We start from the raw sequence: 24,496 nt of genomic DNA on the forward strand, positions 1-24,496 counted from the left end.
TGATTTGCTGAAAGTTGCGTGGGCGCTATTCAGACAGCGAATTAAAAAGTCCTTTTATGGAGAAGGCTTGACTTATGAATATTAATGAGGTACCGTGAATGGGCGCTTCAGGAAGGTTACTAAGCAACGTCAGCAGAATCTATTTAATATGCATAACTCAAGCCTTCGCCGTAGTAGGCTTTGAAGTTATGCGTGCTTCGTTTTTTATTTTATTTTTTGCGTGCTTTCGCTTTTATTTAAAGAGAGAGTATACACTGCGTAAATTAAGAGTCGAGAGAAATGTGAAAAAAAGAGAAATAAAACAAAATGTATTTAAACAACAATTCTGACATATATTTCAGTCAAAAGCCGTGATAAAATGTAAATAAAATCAAACTGAATAGAGATTCAAGGCTGTCTATACAGCCCACAGTCTACTATTGACCCTTTTCACAGAATGTGATGACGCGTTTTAACGGTCATCAACGTCGTAAATCCTGCAACGTTTTTTTAATATATTTAAATTTTAAGTAATAATAATAATAATAATAAAAAAGTTAAATGTATGTAGGTTTATAACACTATACTTTGTCTTTGTATTATATAAAATTAGCATAAAATTAGAAGAAACTAGCTATCGACCCTTTTCACATTTCCCGGGTTTCTCAGAAGCGTAAAAGTCATCATAGTTGGGTAAACTTCCATAGCGGTGAATGAGAGTAGCCTTGTACATTCAATATATATATATATATATATATATATATATATATATATATATATATATATATATATATATATATATATAGATATATATATAGATATATATAGATATATATAGACATAGATATAGACATAGATATAGATATAGATATAGATATTGTGTTCCTTTTGGCATTTGCTTAAATACCAAAAGAAAAAAAATCCACAATAGTATCTCTTCACAACTTACAAAAGAGCAAAGATGAGAGAGAGATTAATAATGGCAGTCAGAAGAGAAAAAGATGTCAACTTTAAGTAGTGTTATAAATGTACATGCTTTTTTTTTTATGAAAATATATAAATAAATTTAACTTGCTGGATTTACGGTGCTGGACTGTTAAAACGCGTCATCACAGTCTGTGAAAAATGGTCAGTTGGGCAATTTCCACAGGCAATTTCGGGTCCTTCTTCACTGGAATTCAGCTCCGCCTCGTTCCAGTTCCAGTTCCTTGTTTTGCAACACCAGCACCGGGTTTTGCGTCGAACCAGCCGCTGGGAGGAAGTGCAGCTCTCAGAAGAGCCTGAATTTCACTTCACGACGCGCCGTGGGGCTCAGCTCACACACAAGCACTAAAACTAGAAAATAGTCGTATATTCCCATCTGGATTAACCTCAAGAATAACTCTTTCCCGGAGGGTCTGAGTGGAATCGGACTGGAGTGTTTTATGTGGACGAATATTGTGGTTTTGTTGAGCGATGTCGGAAGAGATGAAGACTTGGATCTGCGACCCAAACACGGATGGAAAAGAAAAGAGTGGTTTCTTTCGGCAGTAACATCGAAAACTCAAAATCAGATCTCGTTTGAAGGAAAGTACATTTAAAACCCTAGAACGAAGCGTATTGGGGTTAAAAGTCACGTCGTGTTGTTGTTGTTTTTTTCTCGCGAAACTCCTAGTTTCGTCCATATAAGCTTGAGTTTGAGACGCACAAGATCTCGCGCAGAGATTTCAGGGTGAGCTCTTTATTTTTGTGTGTTTATTTACAAGAAACGAAAAAAGCACAGTAGCTGTGTTTTCCATATATATCCCTTCCCTGCTGTTTCATCGGACCACGTTTTGTGACACCATCGCGACTTTTTTTTTTTTTTTTAGAAAAAGGAAACTCGGATTGCTTTCGTTCACATTTGCTTATTTCCTTTTCTAGCGCCCCCCTCTCATCTGTAGGTTACAGAGTAGAGCAACAACATCTCAGCCGTTCTTGCTCTCATTATATAAATAAATTGACGAGCAAGCAATTCCAGTTAAGGAGGAAAAACTGTCTGCATTGAACCGCACAAGGCAATGGACTTGCCACATCAAAACACAACTAGTTTAATTTTGTCTCTTTAATTGGCTTGTTGAGATCAAGACAATCAGCTTCAGGATCAGCAAGAGGAGTGACAGGCAGATCTCAACCATCGTACTACAAAAATGGGGATTTGTATGTGATATCACCAGGATATTTACATATGCAGTTTAGATCTTGAATGCTTTTAGTCTCGCATTTGTGGATATTCAGGAAACAATCCAGCCCGTGTCGCACCGATAGCCATTATTTATGTTTCTCCAACCATTGGGCTTCAGATTTCCACCATCTTTACGCCTTTTAAGAAGAGAAGGATACATATTACCCTTATTATATGCGGTCCGTTTGTTTGCTGTCAGCTGGTAAATGTGATAAAACAGGGAAATATTGGCGTCCATTTTCATTCCTTATTGTGTTTTTGCAGCGAGCTGGCTTGCTTATTTTAACACCCTAAGGATATCGTCTGGTCCGCTCGTTTACGACTTATTTTCTATATCTTGTTGGTTTTAACCGGATTGCATGGTCGTTTTGATTAGAGGATCATCTTGGGGATTGATTTCATATGACACTGATGGGCCAGCTTGTATGTATTTGTAGTTAACCCGCTATTTCCATCAATCTGAACATACGGTTGCTCAAATTAACTTGCATGTAATTTTTTTAACGGTCGTTATACCGGCAGGTGGGTTGTTCGCGTTAAACTCACCCAAAGGATGAGTGCTGGATGGGGGCATCTGCAGGCTAGAATCGCTTAATCGATATTATCGTTATCACCATCTAAGAATTATTACTGGAGATGATGCCATGCACATATTTTCTTCCTCTTTGAAACAAGAAGCCATTTCTGCAATTCCAGTGGACCTGAGGGTGACGTTGCTTCATAGATAAGCACCCTATAGATTTTTTTTTTCTTCTTCTTCTTTTTTTCGTGTATTTTCAGCCACGATGGTTTATTTCTGAGAGCATTTTAGTGGTTTGGAAACACGATAATAGAACAACTGGGGCTGGAATAGATGTTCGCGCCTCTCTCACGCATCATCCTCATCATCACCACCACAGCTCCCGCGCTTGTCTCGTGCTGTTGATTCCGCCCGCGCGCGAGCGCGCAACATCATCGTTCCCTCACTGCTGGTTCTGGTACCGTTAGCGAGTCGGTTCGACCCAGAGGGCTCGAAGATGGCGGACCTCGAAGCGGTTCTCGCCGATGTCAGCTACCTGATGGCGATGGAGAAGAGCAAATCTACTCCAGCTGCCCGGGCGAGCAAGAAAATCATCCTTCCTGAACCCAGGTAAGCGAAACGAGTCTGTCTGACACTTAATTCATCCATAATATATTATAATATTTGATCGTGAAGAGGTGGTTTGACGTGCCAACATATTGGGTTATTCATTTCGCCTGTATTTTGACTGAATATTCGTGTAGTTTGACGTTAAATAAGCGTTAGAAATTCTCTGTTACCATTTAGTAATGGCCTCTCTTGTACACACACACAGGGTTTGCCGTTTACTTATTGCTTTCGCTTACAAAAAAAGTAATATGGTATTGTCGGACAAGCTACTCGTTTACTTGGATATATACTTTATTAATACCATTTTATTGAATTACTTTAGAATGCCAAGCAAAAACGATGGTATGAATAGTATAATTAGGCCTGTTCTGAGACCAGCACTTTACCATGGTGACACAACAGTACTTTTTTCTAAGCGTTGGCAGGTAAGTTAACGCTGGCTCATTCCTAATTATTGGGGTTTTCTTGTGTTAAAAAGCCTATGTCACACATTTTGTGCTTTGTTTAGTGTTTTTGAGGTTGTTCAGCAGTTACTGAGGCCTGTTGGGAAAATTCCCCCGTGTGAATCAATGGCTCTTATCACCTGTAGATTTGTACCAGGTTGAGGGTGATATTCACTGTAAACAGGTCGAAATTCTGACATTGGCCTCACATTTGGACTTGCATACTCAAGGCATACAAATGCCCATTGTTGGCTTTTTGTGTGACTGTTTTAAACTGTTATACCTTGGAAATGTAAAAGATGACATTATCTATTGTAAGGGAGTATAAATGTTCAAATGATGAATGTTTCTCATATCTCGTACCAGTTAACATTCAGTCTGCTAATATTTTCCATTTGAATAATCAAACAAATAATCCACAGATTATTGAATTAATTGATGTACGTAAACCACTTATTAGCCAAGCATTCAAAATCACTTGCCCCTCAGGCCCTGTTTACAGCTGGCATTAAGATGCATTTTGGTTAATCGTATCACAAGCGGACGTCACTAAATACAGGTGTAAACTGGGTGTAAAACGTTTTGAGCTTGTCCACTTTCGACCACTTCCAGAGGTAGTCGAAAACGCATTCAACTGGATTGCTTTCGTAGTGTAAACGCTCATGTCGTCAAATGTGTTCAAACTGTGCCTCAAAAGACCGCAAACTCTCGGCCTACTGACCCTAAAGCATAAACATTATGGGAAGCGCCAAGTTTGGTTTGAAGATGAAAAATGTGCCCAGGACAATCAGGGCTCCAGGCTGTGACCCTTTTTCCCTTCCGATGCGACTACATTTTGTTAGAGGTCGCGCTGGTGCCAACACCATGTTGCCCAACTGGTTAGAGCTGCCATTTTTTGGTACACTTCGTGGCAAACAAACACTTTTTAAAAAACATGAAATTACCACTATAATCAGTAGATGGCAGCAGAGAAGCAATTTTTGACTGAGCCATTTTCACTCCCTAATATATGGTAAAAAAAAAAGTAGGAAGTCACATGAAAAACAAAATCTTTTCTTCATTGTTACTGAATTACACTGAAAGCATTAAAGAGCTCTCCGTTTATAATCGCTGAGGCTGACGGTCAGTTCAGTATGATACTATAATAAATGATACGATGCTCTGACAGATACTGTTGCTGACTGACAGATAGATACTGGCGCTGTATAATGCATTTGAGATTTGGTGCTTTCGTCAGTGCTTAACTTTTAAACCTACAAGTATATTTTTATGAAAGTGTCATTATAATGGGGTAATCAAATGCAGGCTAATATTAGTTTGTGCTTTTGTTTTTATTTTCATTTTTAGTTTAGCTTTAGTCATTGTAAAAACAAAACCATTATTTTTAGATTGTAATGTTAACAATGTTAGAATGTTATGTGATTTTAACCACCTTTTTGCACATAATACATTGCATAGCCTACATTACATTCACTATATTTGTTTCCATATCCCTCAAGATCAACATTGTTTGTAGGATATAATTGGCCAGGATGTGAAATTTTTATTTTTTTTAAATAAATTGATTTTCTTTATCCAAATAGAAAAATGTAGAAAGTACAGAGATATATATTGTATATCGTCATTTAACTAAATACAGAGATATGATTTTTTTTTTTGCCCATATCGCCCAACCCTATGGCACATTTAATAAGAGTAGAATATTTAGCCTCAATTTCCCTATAAAATTTTGGTTTTTGCACATTACTGTTCTTAATAAAAGTTAATTTTATCTGCATCGCAATTCAAGCTATTAAACAAGTAATATTATTAGTAACTGCTCTTATTAATGCAAAAAATAGTAATTTTATGATTAAATTAATTGTATGATTATAAATCCCCCCAGCACCACCAAATCAGGTGCTGGCGCCACCATCTGTAGAACTTGGTCAAGCGGCTGTCAGAGCAGAAACGAAAGCTCGTTCGCTTCGAATGTTTTTTTTTTTCATCGCTTCCGGGTGTGCTCACATGTAAATTGCTCGAGCTTATTTTGTCCATTAGATTGAAAGATCTGAAAAACATGCATTTAGCCGCCCATAGACCCTGCCCTCGAAGAATTCGGGACAGAAGTGGTTGAAAGTGGACAAAAGAGACGGATTAAAATACCATGTGTAATCCCATCGGCCAAAACTCATCTTAATACCAGGTGTAAACAGGGCCTTAGAAAGCGAATACATTAATCAGATGGTTACTTTGGTGTCTTTAGGAATACTAAAATTAACTAGATAGACCTAGTATATTTTTAGTTATGGTCTTTGTTGGAGTTGATTGTACCTGTTCTCTGGGATATCATGCGAGAAGTCCAATGTATTATTGGATTTTTTTTATTGCCACTGTCCGAAAACCGTAAAAGTGATAAATTGGCTATGCCGTCACTTTTTATGTAGTTATTTGGCTGTTTACAACCCTGTCGGGAGACTGAACAGTGAACACTGTAAATGTTGTTTAAACCTGCTTTTGGTAACAAACCGAGGCCAAATCAAAAGGAAATGGTATTTCAGATTTCATAGTTTGCTCATCTCATGGGATCACTATGGTGATATGACTGTCAGTTTTCAATGTAAAGCCTGTAGTTCAACACAAAGGTTTTATTGTGCAGTTTACATGAACGTGTCTCAATATAAACTCTGCATCTGTGGAATTGCAGTAGTTGGAATGTTTTTAAAGTTTATATAACTCTTAAATGTGATTAGCGATCTCTCAGTGTAGCTCAGGGCTCAACATTAAGGATTTTTTTCTGCTGGGATCAAATTTGTGGCCCCACCTCAAAAATTAATGAATAAATATAATAAAATAGGTATTGTTTTCATTGTAATGGGCATTATTCAAAAATATTGAATTGGAATATTTGGCCTCATAAAAAAAAAAAAAAATGCAGCATATGGTTATCATGATTATATTGTTTCACATGTTAAAAATAACAAGAATATCCACATGCTTGAGTGAGGGACACAAAGATAAGTTTCTTATTATATAAGGAAGTTTCTTACCGTGCTATGTTTTTTCTGTTTTCTGCGTTTTCTGTTCTTAAACCCATCTCCCTCAACGAAACTTAAAGAAAGCATATGTCTCGATAATTTTGCTGTTAGATGGGCCAAGTTATCTTCTCGGCTCGCTTGGAGAGCAGGAGTAAGTACTGAATGGTTTGAAATCCCTTGAATGTTTAAGTTTGCAAGACTTAAAAATGCGTGCAAATGATAAACTTAAGTGGAAGTCTTGCATCGCGGTGTGCAGCTCGCTACGAGTTGATCTGATGATCTGTGTGGTTTAAATTACACATTTAACCAACGTGTTATAGTGCATAAATGTTTGCAGAAATTTCCTGAATTATGAGCGCTAAACCTGCAGGAATTAGTACAATTATGCACAATACCTGGCCCGCACTACCTTGCCGAAATTCAGGCCCTGATGAATATGATAATAATAATGTATTATTATTATTATTATTGGTGGTATATTCAAGTTGTTTGGCTTCCTAATAAACACCAGTGTGAATGTGATGTTGACTGATACACTATCACAACTAAAAAGAGGTTTGAGTTTACTTTAAAGTCCAGGCACAAGTCAATGCAAAGACTGTTTACTCTTCAGTTTGGTCAAAGCACTTTGGTTCAAAGTGCCCAGATTGATTCACTTAACTTTAAAAATGTACCAGCCTCCAAACACTGGTAAAGATATAAAAATGCTGTTTAACTTGTTGCTTTAATGCATGCATTAACCTCCGTGTTCATGACTTTTGTTTTGTAGCATGCAGTTTAAAATCCCAGTCTAAAACCTTGATCCAAAAATATCTTTAGTACATTTTAAGTGCTTAATTTTATTACTGAATCTTTCGGATTACCTCCCACTTATTTATAGAGCTGATCCTGAGTGATCGTCACTCATGTAAACACAACATATAGCCCTGCAAAAGCATTCAACTTCTGTGAGTAGGCCAGCATCCGAACAGAGCCACGGTAAACTCGCAGCGAGATTCGTTTACGCTTAATCATCTTCCTTCCTACGCCAAGGCTAATATAGTGTCTCTCCATGGGCCGAGATGATGCTTGTGCCGGTGGGCTATTTAGCATCCCGGAAGAAGTGGTAATGCATGGTACGAATCTGAAACGATAACGGTTGGCTTTCCCGTTCAACAAATGGTAAGCCATACATCCGCTCTTCATTGTAATTAGTCTGCTTTAGTGGCTCTGTTTGCTCTGAGGGATTACAGTAGTCCGCAGCAGGGCGGCATTACCACAGATCGAGTGAAAGCATTAGCCGTTGACATCAGTGTCCCCATCATTAGCATTATTATGGGCTCCATAAGCTTTGTGCCACTCCCAGCTGCACCTTCTGACTTACACAAGCCGTTCAACATCAAAATCTCCTGGTGACATTCGAGTGCTTGTTGCTATTCAGTAAGCAACTGTTTTAAACAACTGTGGTGTAAGAGAACCATATCAATATCCCATATTGGCAGCGGTAAGGATCCCAGTGTGCATAAAAACATAAGCTGATGGTACAATAAAGGCGTTTGTTAATAAATAGAAGGTACTTTGTCCTTTGCCAGCAGTGAAAGTAGCGGCGGAGAGAGATAGCGCGGCTCTGCTACATTCTCCTCGGGCCAGTCGCGAGCCCGCTGGCAGAGAGGTGAGATTTTGACAGCATGACTGGAAGTGTTTGAGGAGCTGGGCGGGATTGTTTGACAGCGAGACGAGTGGAAGAGACTGGAGATTGTTTCAGTCACGTAGACGTTGGACCGTGGGACGGAACTGATGCGATTGCAGACAGACAGAGAGATGAATGTGTCTGAATCCAGTGAGAGACGGACATCAAGGGGTCGAGGATGTTGTGGTTGAACGCACGGGTGCAATCCTACGTTTTAAATCGCATCCATTAGTCGGTGGTTTTGAAATAGTTGCCACTTTTGCGATGCTAAAGGCCAGTTAATGTGTCATAATAATGTAGGCTAGGCCAGGTGATAAAATATGCATGCGCTGCACGAGTAAAACATGTAGTCATTAATAAATGAGAAGTTTGTTTATGTCTTAAAAGGGCTCATTGCAGGCTTGAGGTTTCAAACACTCAAGTGAATGGTTTATGAGCGCTCCAGATATCAGCTTTTGGTTTTTGCAGTAATGTGTCAGGTCATTTACTAGGGCACGCGCTAAAATGTTGCTTTTAAGCCTATATTGAGCCGATAAAGCTCTTTTTAGGTATCTGCTTAGAAATTACTTGAAGGGTGGGTTTTCAGCATGTTAAATGCAAGAAATAGAATTATTTTATGTTATATGCACTAATATAACAAATGCATGCTAATAAACAGCAGTACTGTTCAAAGGTTTGAGATTGATAAGATTTTTAATGTAAAAAAAAAAAGCCACTTATGTTCACCGAGGCTACATCTATTTGATCACAAATAAAAGAAAAACTGTAATTTTGTGAATATTATTACAATGTAAAAAGTGTTTTCTATTTTAATATAAAAAAAAAATTCCGATGATATAAAAGCTGAATTTTCTGCATCATTACTCCAGTCTTGAGTGTCACATGATCCTTCAGAAATCATTCTAATATGCTGATTTGCTGCTCAAGAAACATTTATTATTATTTTCAGTGTTGAAAACTGTGCTGCTTTATATTTGTAGAAACATTTTTTTTTATTTTTTTTTTACGATTGATGAATAGAAAGTACAAAAGAACAGCATTTATTTGAAATGGAAATCTTTTGTAATATTTTAAATGTATTTATTGTCACTTTTGATCAATTGAATGTGTTATTGCTGAATAAAAGTATATATTTCTTTAAAAAAATATCTTACCATTTTAATGAACATTTTTGAATGATGATTAAAAACAAATTGTTGAATTAGAGCCATGAGTTGATTCAGAGAAAAGGATCAAACTTTCCAGTGCCATTTTTGCTGTCTTTAGGAAACTTAACGGCCAAACATAAATTGCGTTATTTCTTCATGATATTCACAATATTGCCAAAATAAATTACTATATGAATATAATGAATATTAATATATCATTGCACAGCCCTATTTATAATAGCAATCCTGATATCAGCCCTGTCCATTGGCCGCAATGTGTCAGGTCACTACAGGAGTGTCTGTTTCTGGTCCAGGACTGCAGGAGCATGTTTGGGGACACCTCTATCTCTCCTGACCTGCACTCTGACTCTGTGGGGCTGTGGTTGGGTGATAATGAGCCCTTGGAGGGGGTGCTAATTGATTCAGTCTCCCAAACTTGCTGCTCATTAACACCCTCTCCCAGGGCAGCGCGGCAGTGCCTTCCTTTGGGAAGCGATGGGCAGAGAATTGAGCAGGTGGTTGTGGAGAAATCTAAACTAAGGCCGGGATCGAGGTGGAAGGACAGTGTGGGATGCTGACTTCAGGAAAATATTCCCCTCAGTGACTCAAATCCAGTTGCGCCTCTCTCAGGGCGAGATGGGTTTTAGCTGGTGTGGGTTTTGGATGATGTTTGTTTTGCATATGGAGTGTTGAACTAAAGTCATCTCTTTATTTTTACCCATTTTCTCGCAGTATTCGGAGTGTCATGCAGAAGTACCTGGAGGAAAGGGATGAACTGGCTTTTGACAAAATCTTCAACCAGAAGATCGGTGAGTTTTCTCAATGCTTCTTGTTGCTTTGACCCAGTTTTGCATTGCCAAAAGGTCATTTCAGCTTTGTATAACAGGGAACTACACTGCGACCAAAATGGTCGCATATGCGACCTTTTGAAATGCCATTGCGACCAAATTTTTTAATGGGTCGCAAATGTATCACTGATTATTTTTGTACCTATGTTTTTGGCAATAATCTATGATTTACTAAGAGCATTTATTAAAACAGAAATGTGTATTTTAAGAATACGTTTTATAACGTGCTCTGAGCATTCAACACATCAAGTTGACTTCAGCCGCGCGACCGTTACAAAACGTACCATTGTATCTGTTGCACGAGCTCTCTCTCTCTCTCTCTCTCTCTCTCTCTCTCTCTCTCTCTCTCTCACAAATACGGACGCGCGTGCACACAGAGAGAGAAGATAATTGTAAAATGAAAATTGACGGGCTATAGTTTAAATTTTGTTCTTGCTTGTTTTTTTTCTGTCAAAATGTCGGAAAGCATTTTGTATTATCCATCCGTGTTTTTAAAATTCGTTAAATGACGGACGTTTTACAACACAGCCCTCGTTATATGTCGCATTCGTCTAACTTAGCCTACTTGATATTATTTTTAGAATAAGTGATTCGTTATGCTATTATTGGACTCCTGTCTATTCATTGTCAACTGTTTTCTATAAATATGGTTGTACTGGCTAACATTTATGCAGCTAATGCGTGTCCTGTTTAAAAATGTGCAATGTTCAAATGCAAAGACAGCACGTCACAAATAAAAGCCCTTTTCCCTGTGCTATTTAGTATCATATTTGGTTATTGGAATAATAAATTAAGTAGCCTATCTTTATTGTACACCTGTTTTTTTGTTGTTGTTGTTGTTTTTTTTACTGTTTTCTAGTGGTTTCTTAATTTTAGACAAGTTGACCAGCACACATTATATGCAATGCAATATAATGCATGCGTGTCCTATGTGTGACATATTTTGCACACAGGTAAAGGTGCCCAACATAAGTCATTTCTAAAGTAAAAAAGAAAACATGTTTTGGAAAATATCTCTTTATTTGATTATCAGTAAATTTGTTTTCTACACAGAGATATCGGCCATAACAGCAATATTAATATCGGTTATTATCGGTATCGGCCACAATTTTCACATCGGTGCATCACTACTTAAGAGTTCAGGAGTCTGCCCATCTGTGCCAACCATAGCATGTTGAAATCCATTTTGCACTTTATTGTGTACTGTATTTTCTATTGCAGTAAATCTATCCCAACCAATGTTAAAGAAAACAAAAACAAGGCGGCATGTGGTTTAAAAGATGGCAAGTAAAATAAAAAGCACATCTGTATGCAATACAGTTTCATTATTGTTCATTATTATCCAGAGCGGCTTACTATAAATAATTTGTGCGACCAAATCATGTTTTGCGCCAGTAACTGAAAAAGTTAGTAGCGCAAGTGCCACCAGTGGAAAAGGTTAGTGTAGTTCCCTGTATAAGGGACGTTTTTAGGGCCCAAACAGAGTAATTCTTTGAATAAGCATCTAGAAAACACCACATACCCTCGAGGAGAACATTTTAATCACCATGAAGTTAAATAAGGATCTTGTAATTCCTTTTTTCTTATCTGAGTCAAAGAAGGCTCTTTGTTCTTTATCACTGGCCATTATATCTGCTTTTCTCTGAACAGTCACCTGAACAGTTAAACTCTTTGTCAGACAGCGTGTCGTACAAATGCGCTTTTGTTGTAGTTTGATGAATGCATATACCCAAATAACCTCAGGTATACCCTAGTGAAAGCATGCTTTTTTCCGCTTGGCGCTTTTGGAGAAAAGGCGATTGCTGTAATGTGTGAAGTGTGAGCTGTGAAGGCATCATGGGAACGCGGCAGCCAGCCCCAGATTTTGATTAACTTTAATTTTTACTTACTTTTGTGTCTGAAGTCCCAAGTGAGGATCTGCTTCAGTGGTTTCTCTCTCCCTCTCCTGACGTCTTTCGCTCACATTGCCTCCATGGATTATACAATAACACGCTGATAGTGTCTTATGTTATATGCTATGTTAGTTGAGATTCTTATCACCTACTATTTCAACCATCGAAATGAGAAAAGCCAGGTTAGATGTTCTAGAACAGGGTTTCCCAAAATGAGGTTTTTGAGTTGATAAAAAGTTTCTTATTATTTATTAAAATAATTGTAAAAAAAATAATAAAACCCTTAATCGCTTCTTATAAAATTTGATCTTAAGAAGATTTTATATATATACACACACACACACACACACACACACACACACACACACACACACATATATATATATATATATATATATATATATATATATATATATATATATATATATATACAATTTTTATATTTTATTTGTTTAACTGCATGTAACATAACCGACATCAGAGATCTGTGAATATGTAAATTATTAAATGTAACCTTAAAATCTCAGGGAGTACTTAACGTAAAATTAGGGCCATATGATATTGAAAAGAAAATGTGAAAACGTGTTAATGCGGTATTCGATATGCAATGTACAATATGTGATGCGATAATGTATTATAATCTATTTAAAACTGAACATGATATAACCTATATATGTTTCACAATCTTTCTGGGAACAAAAGCATCACTACAACGTCTGAAAGTGAACAGCAGTGTTTTAGCGTTACGTACTAAGTATTGTCACATCTGACAATGTAATTTTAACATCAATGTAAACAAAACAAAAAAACAATTAAAATTCCAGAAACTCTTTGCTCAACTTGGTAATATATAGTTATATCAACCTGAAAACTTAACTTAACATCAAGAACATCCAGGTAAACAAAAACACCTGAAACTAAGGATGGACGATTAGTTATTTTGTTTTTAGTTTATCTTTATTATATTAAAAAAAGAACAAAGAGGCAAACTACAAACAATAGGACAAATACAATAAAAGAAAGATAGAAATTAAATAAATAGTGCTTAAATTTTTTCAGATAGGCCTACATTAAATCTATTTAACCGTAGCATTCAAGTAAGAAACAATACAGAAACTGAATAATCAAATGTAAAACTGCAGTCTTCACAATAAATGTGAATACATTGATTTAGTGATGCTCCGATTGATCGGCCGCCGATCACGATCGGCCGATATTGGCAAAAAATAGCTTGATCGGCAACCCCCAAAAGCGCCGATCAAAAAAGCCGATCACGTGACGTAAATAACTCGCGCAACTTTTCCGCATGCGCGGCAACACAACAGCAGAGCAGAGCTTGCTTAACAGTGGCAAAATGAGTTCTCCTATGACGGCAATTCAATAGCAATTATAAACGAGCGCACAACTGAAGCTGGCGCGTGCGGTAAATGACATTCGCGAGAGGATAACAGATCTACGCGCGAGGAAACGGGAACTCGCGAGCTCATTCAAACCCTGCGCGGGCGCATGACATCTCTGCCCTCGCGCGCGCGCATGATCATTCCCCACACTCTCGCGCTTGATCTCCTCTCGCCTGCTGATTTTGCTCGCTCGAACACTTTTATTTTTGGCAGTCGAGGGGCGGGACTTACTGTTTTAATAACCTCAAATGTCGTTGTCATTATTTTATTTTTTGGATCTGATGTAGTTAGTTCCTCAACTACATCCATTGTAGTCTGCCTGACCCCTCTTTGTTTTGAAAAATTATACTGTGCCTTATTTGGAAAAGGTGGCCTACAGTAGCCTTATGTTATCTTGTTTTCTAACTACAATTAAATAAATATTGGTGGTTCTTCAAGATTTTCTTGACTCTACCATATTTCCATTCTGTGATCGGCAATCGGCAGATCATGATTTTGGTGATCGGTAATCGGTGATCGGCCCCAAAAATGCTGATCGGAGCATCACTACATTGATTCATGTTAAAGCTACAAAAGTGATTCTCTTTTTCTTTTGTTGCATACTATATTAGACTGCCGTCACTTTAAGAGCTAATGCACATATCCCATTGACACACATCAGATTTCTTTCCCAACTGTTTACGTTCACTTAAGACATAACCGACTGTGTTTACGTGAATACTCGCCCAAGACAGGCATTTTGACATAACTGTCTGTATTTGATTGTTTAAGTGCAATAATCCGCGAAAGAATTCGGGATCATGCGCTGTCCGAGAGGCAGCTTTCTCTGCGCACGCTTCGGGTGTGTGTCAGACAGTGCGAGTACCGATATGAGTTGATTTCTGCAGCTTATTCTGCTTAATAACTTTTTAACATCACTCAAGCCACACGTAAGGAACAGTAGCATTCCCAGCCTATTCTCTGCTATATATGTTGACCTAAAACTTTTAACTTTTTTGAAGTAGCCCATTAAGGCCCCGATCACAGGGTTCGAAAACGCGAGGCGCACAGCACTGCCCCGATCACACAGAACGAGCCGCGTTGCGTTTTTATGTTGCTAGGCAATCACCGAAACAGCTGTCCTGTCAGTCAAGTAAACGTCAAATAAGCCTTTTATTAACTTTATTTACTTTCTGTTAACATTGTGGTAGTTACGGTTCGTGAAGTCGTTAAGCTTCTGGTAACCCGCGAGAGCACCACAAGTTTATCTTCCATCATCGCACTCTCCAGGCGTTCAAAGCAACTGTGGCTTTCATCACTACAACGGAAGGCCCGCCTCCCCATTCATTCGATTGGACAGTGGGAAAAAACGCGAATGACGTCGGGAGCTTTTTCCGCTCGGAGTTGCTTTTTTTTCAACTGGAAAAAACGCGAGGCGCCTGGGGCGCATAAACAGCGCGCAGAACACTCACTGCCATAGGAAAACAATTGAAAAAAGGCGTCTCTCACTGCAAAAAATGCGTCAGGTGTGATCGGGGCCTAAAATCATACATCAGGTGGTGGTGGCGCAATGGATAAGACGCATGCCTTTGGTGTGAGAGACCCGGGTTCGAATCCACTGTGAGACACCAATGTGTCCCTGAGCAAGACACTTAACCCCTAGTTGCTCCAGAGGCGTGCGACCTCTGACATATATAGCAATTGTAAGTCGCTTTGGATAAAAGCGTCAGCTAAATGAATAAATGTAAATGTAAATCTCCTTCAGTACTGTTTGAAAAGCATCCCATGATGCACCTCTTGTAGTTAAGAAGCTATTGTAATATGTTGAAAAAACGAATAATAAATAATGCATAGGTGCATCCAGACATTTGCCTGGTTGTGTTTATGTATTCTTATTAATGTTTTCATAAGCTATATGTTCGTGTGACTGTCGGTGTTGTTACAAAAGTGCATAGCATATGATGAGTCACTCTTGTGTATATATAAACAAGTAGCCTTCCTGAGTGGGAAACCTGTTTGTGATCTTAACAGGGAAATCAAATTCTTTGCGAGTGACACGTCTATAAGGCTTAGTAAAAACAACAAAAAAGCATTAATTAAATGAAAGAAGTATTTTCACTAATGCAAATATCTGACGTTTGCAAATATTCCAGGTCCTTTCTGAAGAGAGACGTGAAGCAGGAAACCAAAGTCCGCTGCGATGCCGCTAGTTCACCGTACTGAATTTGAATGACAAATGTCTCAGTTTTGCATCTGACCAGTGGAAGGAGATAATGACTCAGCCGCTGGTTGCATAATCAGATGCTTCCCTTCTGTCTTTGTCTTTTAACCCTCGTTGCTGTGGCATTTCGTGTTTATTTGATGAACCGAAAAATGTTGCTTGATGGCTTCTCTGAGTTAATTCTTACAGGGCGCGTTCAGTTGTCATAGCTGTGACATATTGGTTTGTTTTGTGCATAGTGTTAACATCCAGAAAACGTTAATATTGCATTGTTTCTCATATGATTTGTCTCTTTTTAGTAGACTGTCTTGATTTACTGCCAAAACTTCCTACTGTGAAGACCCTACACTCGCTTGTGATCCACCTAGTCATATGAGACCTAATAGGGAGCAATAAGTAGCTTTTACCATTAAAATTTCATGAGAAATTAATAGAAATGAATCTTGTTTAGCAGGAGGAGATGTAGAGAAAAACACGAGGATGAAAAGCTCAGGCTCAGGGGTGTCTGTCGGCCGAGAATGACAGGGGAAAATGCCATCCTCCTTCATTGATTTAATTTGGTTTGACAGTCACAGCCATGAAGACGTTTGCATGGAAAAAAACGAGCGTTTGATGTTTGACTTTATTGGCAGCAGAACTCGATTTACTGGCACATCTGGAATGGTCTAGATACTGTCTATACATGTTATAATATGAAAAGCATTAATAAACATTGAAAGATGGAGCAAAGGGTTTGTCTATCCAAGTCTGAAATGTTTTTCTTTTCTTCAGCAAGATTTGAGATGTCGTGCTGAAGTTTAATACTTAGGTTAAGATCGTCAACGTTGTTCTGAATGTTTTGATTGATTTTAATGAATTTTTTTTCTCAGCATTGTACATTTTGAAGTGATTAACAGTCCTTTTGAGCCTTTGACCAGTATCTGTCTGCCGTAATGGGAGAAAAAACATAATTTTCCTCCTTTGTGCCCGACAAGTGTAGAATTTCACAGCTATCACTGTTCTCTTTCTACGCTCACAGGTTGAGATAAATAATTTTGCCCCCATTCTTAAACTCTTCCATGACCTGCATGCACCAAAGATCTTGCATGCTCTGCAGATCAATAAGCTTGTTGCGTTGATGCTGTTTTTGTCTGGGAAGTCACGACTGGCTGTGATAAATAATGTGGGGCAGCTCAGGTTGAAGATGAATAGCCCTGTTAGCAGAACGACGTTGGTGTATCGGTGCATGGACACTTGTATGCATGGATCTGTGCAGAAACGTGACTGTTTGACAGCCATTTTTGGGCTGATGATGTCTCTACATCCCCCTCTTCATGACACATGATTTATTGGACGGCGATGTTGGTACTGTGAAACAGAGATGCTGCACTGCAGTGCAATTCTCTCTCTCCTTTGCACTCTTCTACTCCTGTTGCTCTTTTACTTGTTAGCATGCTTCACTTTGTAGCAGCTGACATCAATTTAGCTTTTTGCGACAAGCAGAATTTTTGGAACAAGGTCTTAAACCCTGTGGAGAAATGAATGTTATTGTTCTGTTGTGCTTAGGGATGCACCGATCCACATTTTTTCACTTCCGATCCGATCCCGATACCTGAATTTGGATATCGGCCGATACCGATACTATTCCGATACCAGAGCTGTGTTTGCTTTAATATTATTATTATCATTATTGTTTATTTTATATGATGCTGAAATAAACTCCTCTCAACAGGCAAGTATGATATGTAGGCCTACATATTTATGCATGTATGGTAAGTATAAGGTCAGAAAAGGAAGTCAGAAAAACAGTAAATCCTGTTAACAGGAAAAATCCCATTCTGAAAACAAATATGCAACTGTAGGTCATGTCAATATTTATTACATTCCCAAAATGTCAAATACTTGAGTCTTGAAATATAAGAAAAGTGCAAGTGTAAACATCTTACACACACACACACTATCTAAAGGGTGATCCTCGCTCCGATGCTGTAACTCTCTCGATGAATGCTCGATCAACATCAGCCATGTGCAAACAGACAAGCGGATTTCGCCTCAGACGCGCGTCAATTTCGCTTCAAACTTTTGCTTTTTACGAGCGTCAATTTCGCTCTGGGCGCGCGAATGGATTCAAAATATTCAAGCGTCCAACTAGACGCGGCAGACGCGAATTTGACGCGCTATTCGCGTTTGGTGTGAACGCACAGTAACGTGGTGCTTTTTTAAATGTTTGATTGCATTCGTTGTGTTGTACGACGCGAGGGAGCTTCAACGAGCTCTGAATTACGGCTTTGCAAACATTGCATTTTGCTGTCTTGCTCTGCGGTGTTTCCAGTGTGAAGAATTTCCACACAGCGGCCGCAAACTGCGGAATGGATTTCCTGAGCGGTGGCGTGTCTCATAACTCTGTCTCATTGAGCCGCGCCTCCGTTCAGGAAATCCATTCCGCAGTTTGCAGCCAGCTAGCAGACTAGCCGGCGGGAATCACTTTTGGAGTCATTTCAGCAGACAACGTTAAAGCGCAGACATGACTCAAGGATATCGGATATCTCCGCAGGTTGGATCGGGAAAATCCGATACGTGAATTACGCTGGTATCGGTCCCGATACCGATACTGGATCGGATCGGCCCCATCCCTAGTTGTGCTACAGTTTGAACGTTAACATGACAACCAGAGATGTAGAGGAGTAGTTTACCCAAAGGGAAGCTTCTTCATCATCTTCATCATTTACTCATCCTTATGTTTAGGGCTGCACGATATTGAAGAAAAATGCGATATGCGAGAACTCATTAAATAATGCGATATTCGATATGATAATGCTTAAAAAGTGTGTAAAGTAAACTTAAATTATCTTTAAAATATATTTACGTGTTTCACATTCTTTTTGTGACAAGAAAACATCCCTACAACTTCTGACAGTGAACAGCAGTGTTTTACTGAAACATAAGAAGTATTATTTTAACATCAGTGTAAACCACGGGGTTTAGGGTTTCAGGTTATCCTACATTAGGTTTATTTAACAACAGAAACTGAATAATCAAATGTAAAAATAAACACTGCTTAGTTATCACTGTATGAATTAAATATAGGCTATACCGATTCTTATTGAAGCTACAAAAGTTATTTAGTAAAGAGCAGTGAGTGATTTTTCTCTTTGTCTTTTGTTCATGATCCCAGTTATTGCAAGCCGTCACGACGTATACATTTGCGATATTTCGATATATTGTGCAGCCCTATTTATGTTATGAAACTATAGATGTTTTCTTCCATGTGGCATGAAAGGATATCAATAACACATTTAACATTCATGCATTTGGCAGACACTTTTATCTAAAGCAACTTGTATCACATTCAAGGTATAACACTTTATCAGTTCATGCATTCCCTGGGAATTGAACCCATGACCTTGGCATTGACATGCCCTGCTGCTTGAGCTATAGGAGTGATGATGATGATGATAATACTAATAGTAATTTGTGAAAGAACAGGCATATTTGCAGGGCTCGAATTTCGGCGTATTGCGCATCATTTTAATCATTCCCACAGGTCTCCCACTTATAATGCGGGAAATTCCCGCAAACATTGATTCACTTTAGCATGTAGGTTGTATTGGTAAATTAATCCACACAGATTATAAAATCAAATCAGTCATTTTAAAACTGTCTGCGAGACGCAATTTCACAAACAGCGTGAGTGATTCAGCGGTGCTGCGTCTTCTGTCTCTCGTCTCTCAAAATGGGTTGCACAAGGCAATCGTTAAGCGTTCTGCAGGGGGTGATAATACACACTCGCGATTCGGGAGTCGGGATAGACGGAATTGTCACTTGCATAATCGGGCCAGCATTGCATCATGAGTAACTAAAGTTTACCATTTGCACGTCTTTTTAAGTCTTACCAGTTTAAACATTCAGGCGATTTTAAACTATTCGGTACTTGCGCGCTGGCGCTGTCTGAGAGATGTTGTTTTTTTTTTCTCTGCACACATAGCCAACATAGAGCAAAGCCGCCTCACAAACAGCTCGCGGGTAACAAAAGTTATTTTTAGTGGATTATATCGCTTTAACAGTCAAAAACATGCAAAAATTTTCAATTTTCGGTCTTGGTGAGTATCCTCTAAACACAGTCGGTTATGTCTTAAATAAGCATAAATCGCACGTGACCGTATAATGAAAACAGGATCCGTGCACTAGCTCTTACAGTGACAGCAGCTATATGTGTCTGTCATTTAATTTGGTTGTCAAACAAAACATAGGCTATTAATCCTGATTCCTTAAAATGAAAGCTATGTATTTAATTTAGTCAGGAGTCAGGACTAAAATACTACCCTGTGTTATTTTACATTTGATTACTTTATTCAGTCTCTGTATTTCTGAATACTAGTGTTAGACCCGAGCAAAAACTTTTCTCTTTTTCTCTTTATTGGTATCTTTATTCTATTGTATTTAGCTGTGCTACTTTTTTCAATTTAATTCAAAGATTGAAATCAAGCTTCCTTGTGTTGTGTAAATTCTTAAGAACAAAATTACCCCATTGTAAAAATGCAATGAGTGAGCATACATTTAGGCAAGATAAATGTAATAAGAAATTAAAAAGAGGCTAAACTCCCCCATCAAATAAAAAATCCCCCCCCCATAAGAATCACCTAAGGGGGGATCCCCCCCCCCCCCCTTTTCCAAAATGAAATTCAGGCCCTGTATTTTACTGATGGAAAAATGCACATGCATGAATGACATTCTGTGAATAGTGACTTTACATTCAGTCTGTTTCTCACGCAAAGCTATTGTATATCTTCAGAAGACTTATGTATATAGTGCAAAAGTTGTAATGACAACCTTTGTGGTGCTTTTTTTTTTTTGTCACTTTTGTTGAATGGAAAAGAGTGGTTTGGACATTCTTCTAAGCTTCTTCTTTTATGTATTCTGGAAGAAAGACAAATAGGTTTGGAACAACATGAGGGTGAGTAAAGGACGCAATTAAATGCTTTGTCAGAAGTAATCCTTTAAACCACTCTTACATGCAATTTCACACATCATTTTGAATGAAAGAAATGAATATTTAATGTTAGTTCAGATGTAGTATTAGTGCGATCACGCTTCTTAATTTGTCCTGTCAGGGTCATCCATAACAAGTGAAAATACCATCAATAGCTGTGATTGCTCTGCTGTGAGTCAGAGTACTTGTTTATGATACACAGCCAGATGAGCAGTCTCTTCATTTCCTGGCCCACCCCCCTTCAGACCCATCACTTATCATGCAGACCCCGCCTCCCTGTTTATCGTCAGTAATGGTTTCACGATGACAGGCCAGAGAGCTGTCAAAGGACACAGTACACTCCGTCCCAGTGCGCACACATCTTAAAACCATCCTCGTATCTCTGCGATCGCTTTCGGCCGGTCGGCTGTCATTTATTCTGCTGCATGCGTCTCATGGCTTTGATGCCTGAGGGAGGCGTTCACAGCTCCTATTGATCTCCCTAACGTTCCGATCTGTTGTTATGTTGTTATTCCTCTATCTGCCCTCCTCCTGGTTTCTTCATTTGTGTTCTGCCTGTCCACCCCTCCTCCTCCCTCATTCACATCTCCCTTTATCTCTCTCTCGTTCCATCTGTCAGAGTTCTGGAATGGATGTTTGAGAGTTTTGTGTTGCTTAGCAACTGCGGTTTCCATGGGAACGCCAAAGATATTCTTTGTTTGCTTGGCGACCGGGAAAATGAAATTAAAAGATGAATTAGGAAATCGATGATTTTCATTCAAAGGAAGCAAATAAAACCCCTAACAGATTATACTCTGATATAATAGTAGGATAATTACACCCATCCTCTTTCTGGCCCTAGGCTGGTGGCTCTGATTGGTTGGATTGATCAATGCCTATTAATGGTTTAGGTTTCATTTTCACTGTGTTTAGATGGGCCAAACACACATTTGGTGCGACCATTGTCTGTAATGCCATTGTGATACGTGCCCGAGAGTGCAACATATTGATGCGTGTCCTTTATTAGCGAGTCAGAGCGCCTGTGCCCAGATGTGTTTGTGTGTGATTGAGCTCATGCATACGTGTGCATGTGTACACTAGCATTGCATTAATTGACACTTCTTTGATCCACCAGCCTCTGTTAATTGCTCTGGGATTTGGAGAATTAATTGGCCAGTCAATGTCATTATTTCCACCCCACTCGCCCTCTCTCTTTCTCTCTTTGGCCTACACTAGGGATACTCAAATTACGCAGCTTAAGGGACACTTTTAGAAAATGCATGGTGACTGGGGTCAGTGAATAAAATGACCTGGTAATATAGATTTGCTGGAACTATCAATTACATCTGTATCTTTTACCAGCTTCATTTTTACATTCTTTCAATCAAAACATTTGTAATTAGTCTTAAAAACCCTTTCCATTTTCCATTTATTATGTATGATGTGAATTTTAACACATTTTATTTACTAGACACACTAGAATTTATATATTTGTTGCATTGTGTTGCTCACATGCAGTCCAGACATAGAAGAGACTAAATTAATGGCTAGTTTGTGGTGGCTGTCTCTCCTTTGAGTATAGACCAGAGACCATATTAATATTTGAAGGCTGCTTTCCTCTTCCCGTTGCTGTGTGAACTGCTAGGAGATGCTCTGGAGAGCTAGTCTACCTGGCAAAGCGGTGTTGAACATATTGCATGTATGTGGAGAAGGCAATCCCTTCTCCAGTGCAACAAGGTTAGTGAAAGCAATACATCCTAGATGTGGAGCAAAGAGAGAGGAAATGTCTGTTAGAAATACATTTAGATGACAGCACTTTACAGTAGTGTTCAGTTAGTTATGCCAGGCTCTAGACTCATTCTTCCCACTACAATTTTTAAGTTGGTCCCACCAGCACATGTTTTGGTTGCACCTTTTTATTTTTATTTTTCTGCTACAACATGGGGTTAATCAATGCATGCTGATGAATAGTTCTCTTAATTTGCATACCTTAGTTTTGCACTGATGTTAAAAGACTGCAGTGACACAAGACCCCATGTTGGCTAAATGTTTTGATCTGTTAACTATCAAATGAAAACCGTGACACCATGAAAACACCATGGATGTTTTTTGATTATTTTTGCCTTTGCCTATATATTGCCTTTTCTGTTCCTTTGCTCACTCAGTTCCTCCCTGTCCGCACCAGTGCTCTCGTCATCATGGTCTGAGACTGTATGCTGGCTCGTTGGCTCGTCCTTTCCGCCAGCATCCTCGCACTTCACACTTTATTTTTTAATCAGTAGGGATGCACGATATATATCGATATCGGCCGATAAATGGTCATTTTTTATGTTATCGATCCGATAAGAAAATTAGGCCGATATATCAGAGCCGATAGATAATAGGTTATTTACTTCAGTTAAGAGATGCCATGATGGTTTTGAATGAATTATAAATTGATGACTTGTTTAGATACACATTGTTTAGGAAACTATAAAATGTACTCTATTCTTCTCACACTTCACCAGCCACTTACTTTAATGTATTTCGGGAGAAGTGGATGAATTGACGTGTTGTAGCCTGACAGATACAATTCTCTGAACTGCCGTGCGTAGGCTACTAATATGGCGCCCATTGTGCGTTATAGATTAACTAACATGAATCATGATCATCATAAAGGTTTCTTAAATGACAAAACACATTCACTTGCATGTATTTAAGAATAAAAATATCAGCAGAGGACTGACTGATATAACGCAACCAATCACTGTTCGTTTTGTTTTGCGTCATGTTTGAAAATGTAAAGTCGATGTCCATACAATAACAGACCGGTGTACATCTAATAAATTATTAATTCAAGAACGTTGTGCAAGTTTACTGCAAGAATAGAGCTGCGAACCTCACGTACTTTTGAAAATCCAGCATTCAGTTGATCCTGAGCGCTCAGTGTCACAGTTGTAAACATGACCGCGTTCTTCTTCCACGGTGGGTTTCGCGTCACAGCATTTAAGGAGATGCTTTCTAAAATAACGCTCACCTTGTGCAGGACATGCAATAAGTCAGGAGAGGTGTCGTATTTGGCCAGAGAAGGCAACAAATTTGAAAACAATTGCTGAAATTTAAAGCTGGTTTGTAGCATACCAAGAATACAGACTACTTTGCTGTTATTAGTACTGTAGTGTTATTTAGTGTTAAATTATTGTATTTGGGTTATAGGTGGCTTAGGTTTTATTGTGAATTTGTTGTGTTTTATATTTAGACTACTTATATTTATATATTTACTAGAGATGCACCGATTGATTGGCTGGTGACCGGAATTGGCCGATTTTCACATGATCGGCCATGACCGGCGACCGGCCGTTCAGTCTGACATATGCCGATTTTATGCCGGTCAAATGCACTCGGGCGCCGCATGATTAACATCGCGCAACATCAGCATCACACGTGCACACGGAACGCACATGTAGGAAACCAAATGTCAGCGGCGCGTGAGCAGCGCGTTGTTTTTTCCGTCGTGCATGTTAATCAATGAGTGCATTCACACCGGCAGCAGGAGCGTCGCGTGAGCAGCAGTGAAGCGTGGGTTTCGGCGCGGGTCTATTTTTGTTACGCTGCTCACGCTCAATTAAAGTGAAAGCACA

General features: G+C 38.7%; 1 protein-coding gene and 1 long non-coding RNA gene across 2 annotated transcripts in view; both read left to right on the forward strand.

Moving 5' to 3' along the window:
* Positions 1 to 1,211: 1,211 nt before the first annotated feature.
* The window catches only part of grk3 (G protein-coupled receptor kinase 3), a 59,296-nt gene continuing 36,011 nt past the window's right edge, over positions 1,212 to 24,496 (forward strand). Inside the window, exons 1-2 of the mRNA XM_082157983.1 lie at positions 1,212 to 3,311; positions 10,321 to 10,397. Of these exons, the coding sequence (XP_082014109.1) occupies positions 3,199 to 3,311; positions 10,321 to 10,397 (190 nt within the window). The 5' untranslated portion in view covers positions 1,212 to 3,198. The remainder of the gene's footprint in view (positions 3,312 to 10,320; positions 10,398 to 24,496) is intronic.
* Positions 10,425 to 12,424, forward strand: LOC309489362. The gene is made up of 2 exons (XR_014202395.1): positions 10,425 to 11,436; positions 11,717 to 12,424. It is a non-coding gene; the product is annotated as an uncharacterized lncRNA (long non-coding RNA).

The sequence above is a fragment of the Leuciscus leuciscus genome (genome assembly GCF_965113295.1).
Source record: "Leuciscus leuciscus genome assembly, chromosome: 24".
In the NCBI taxonomy this organism is placed as follows: domain Eukaryota; kingdom Metazoa; phylum Chordata; class Actinopteri; order Cypriniformes; family Leuciscidae; genus Leuciscus; species Leuciscus leuciscus.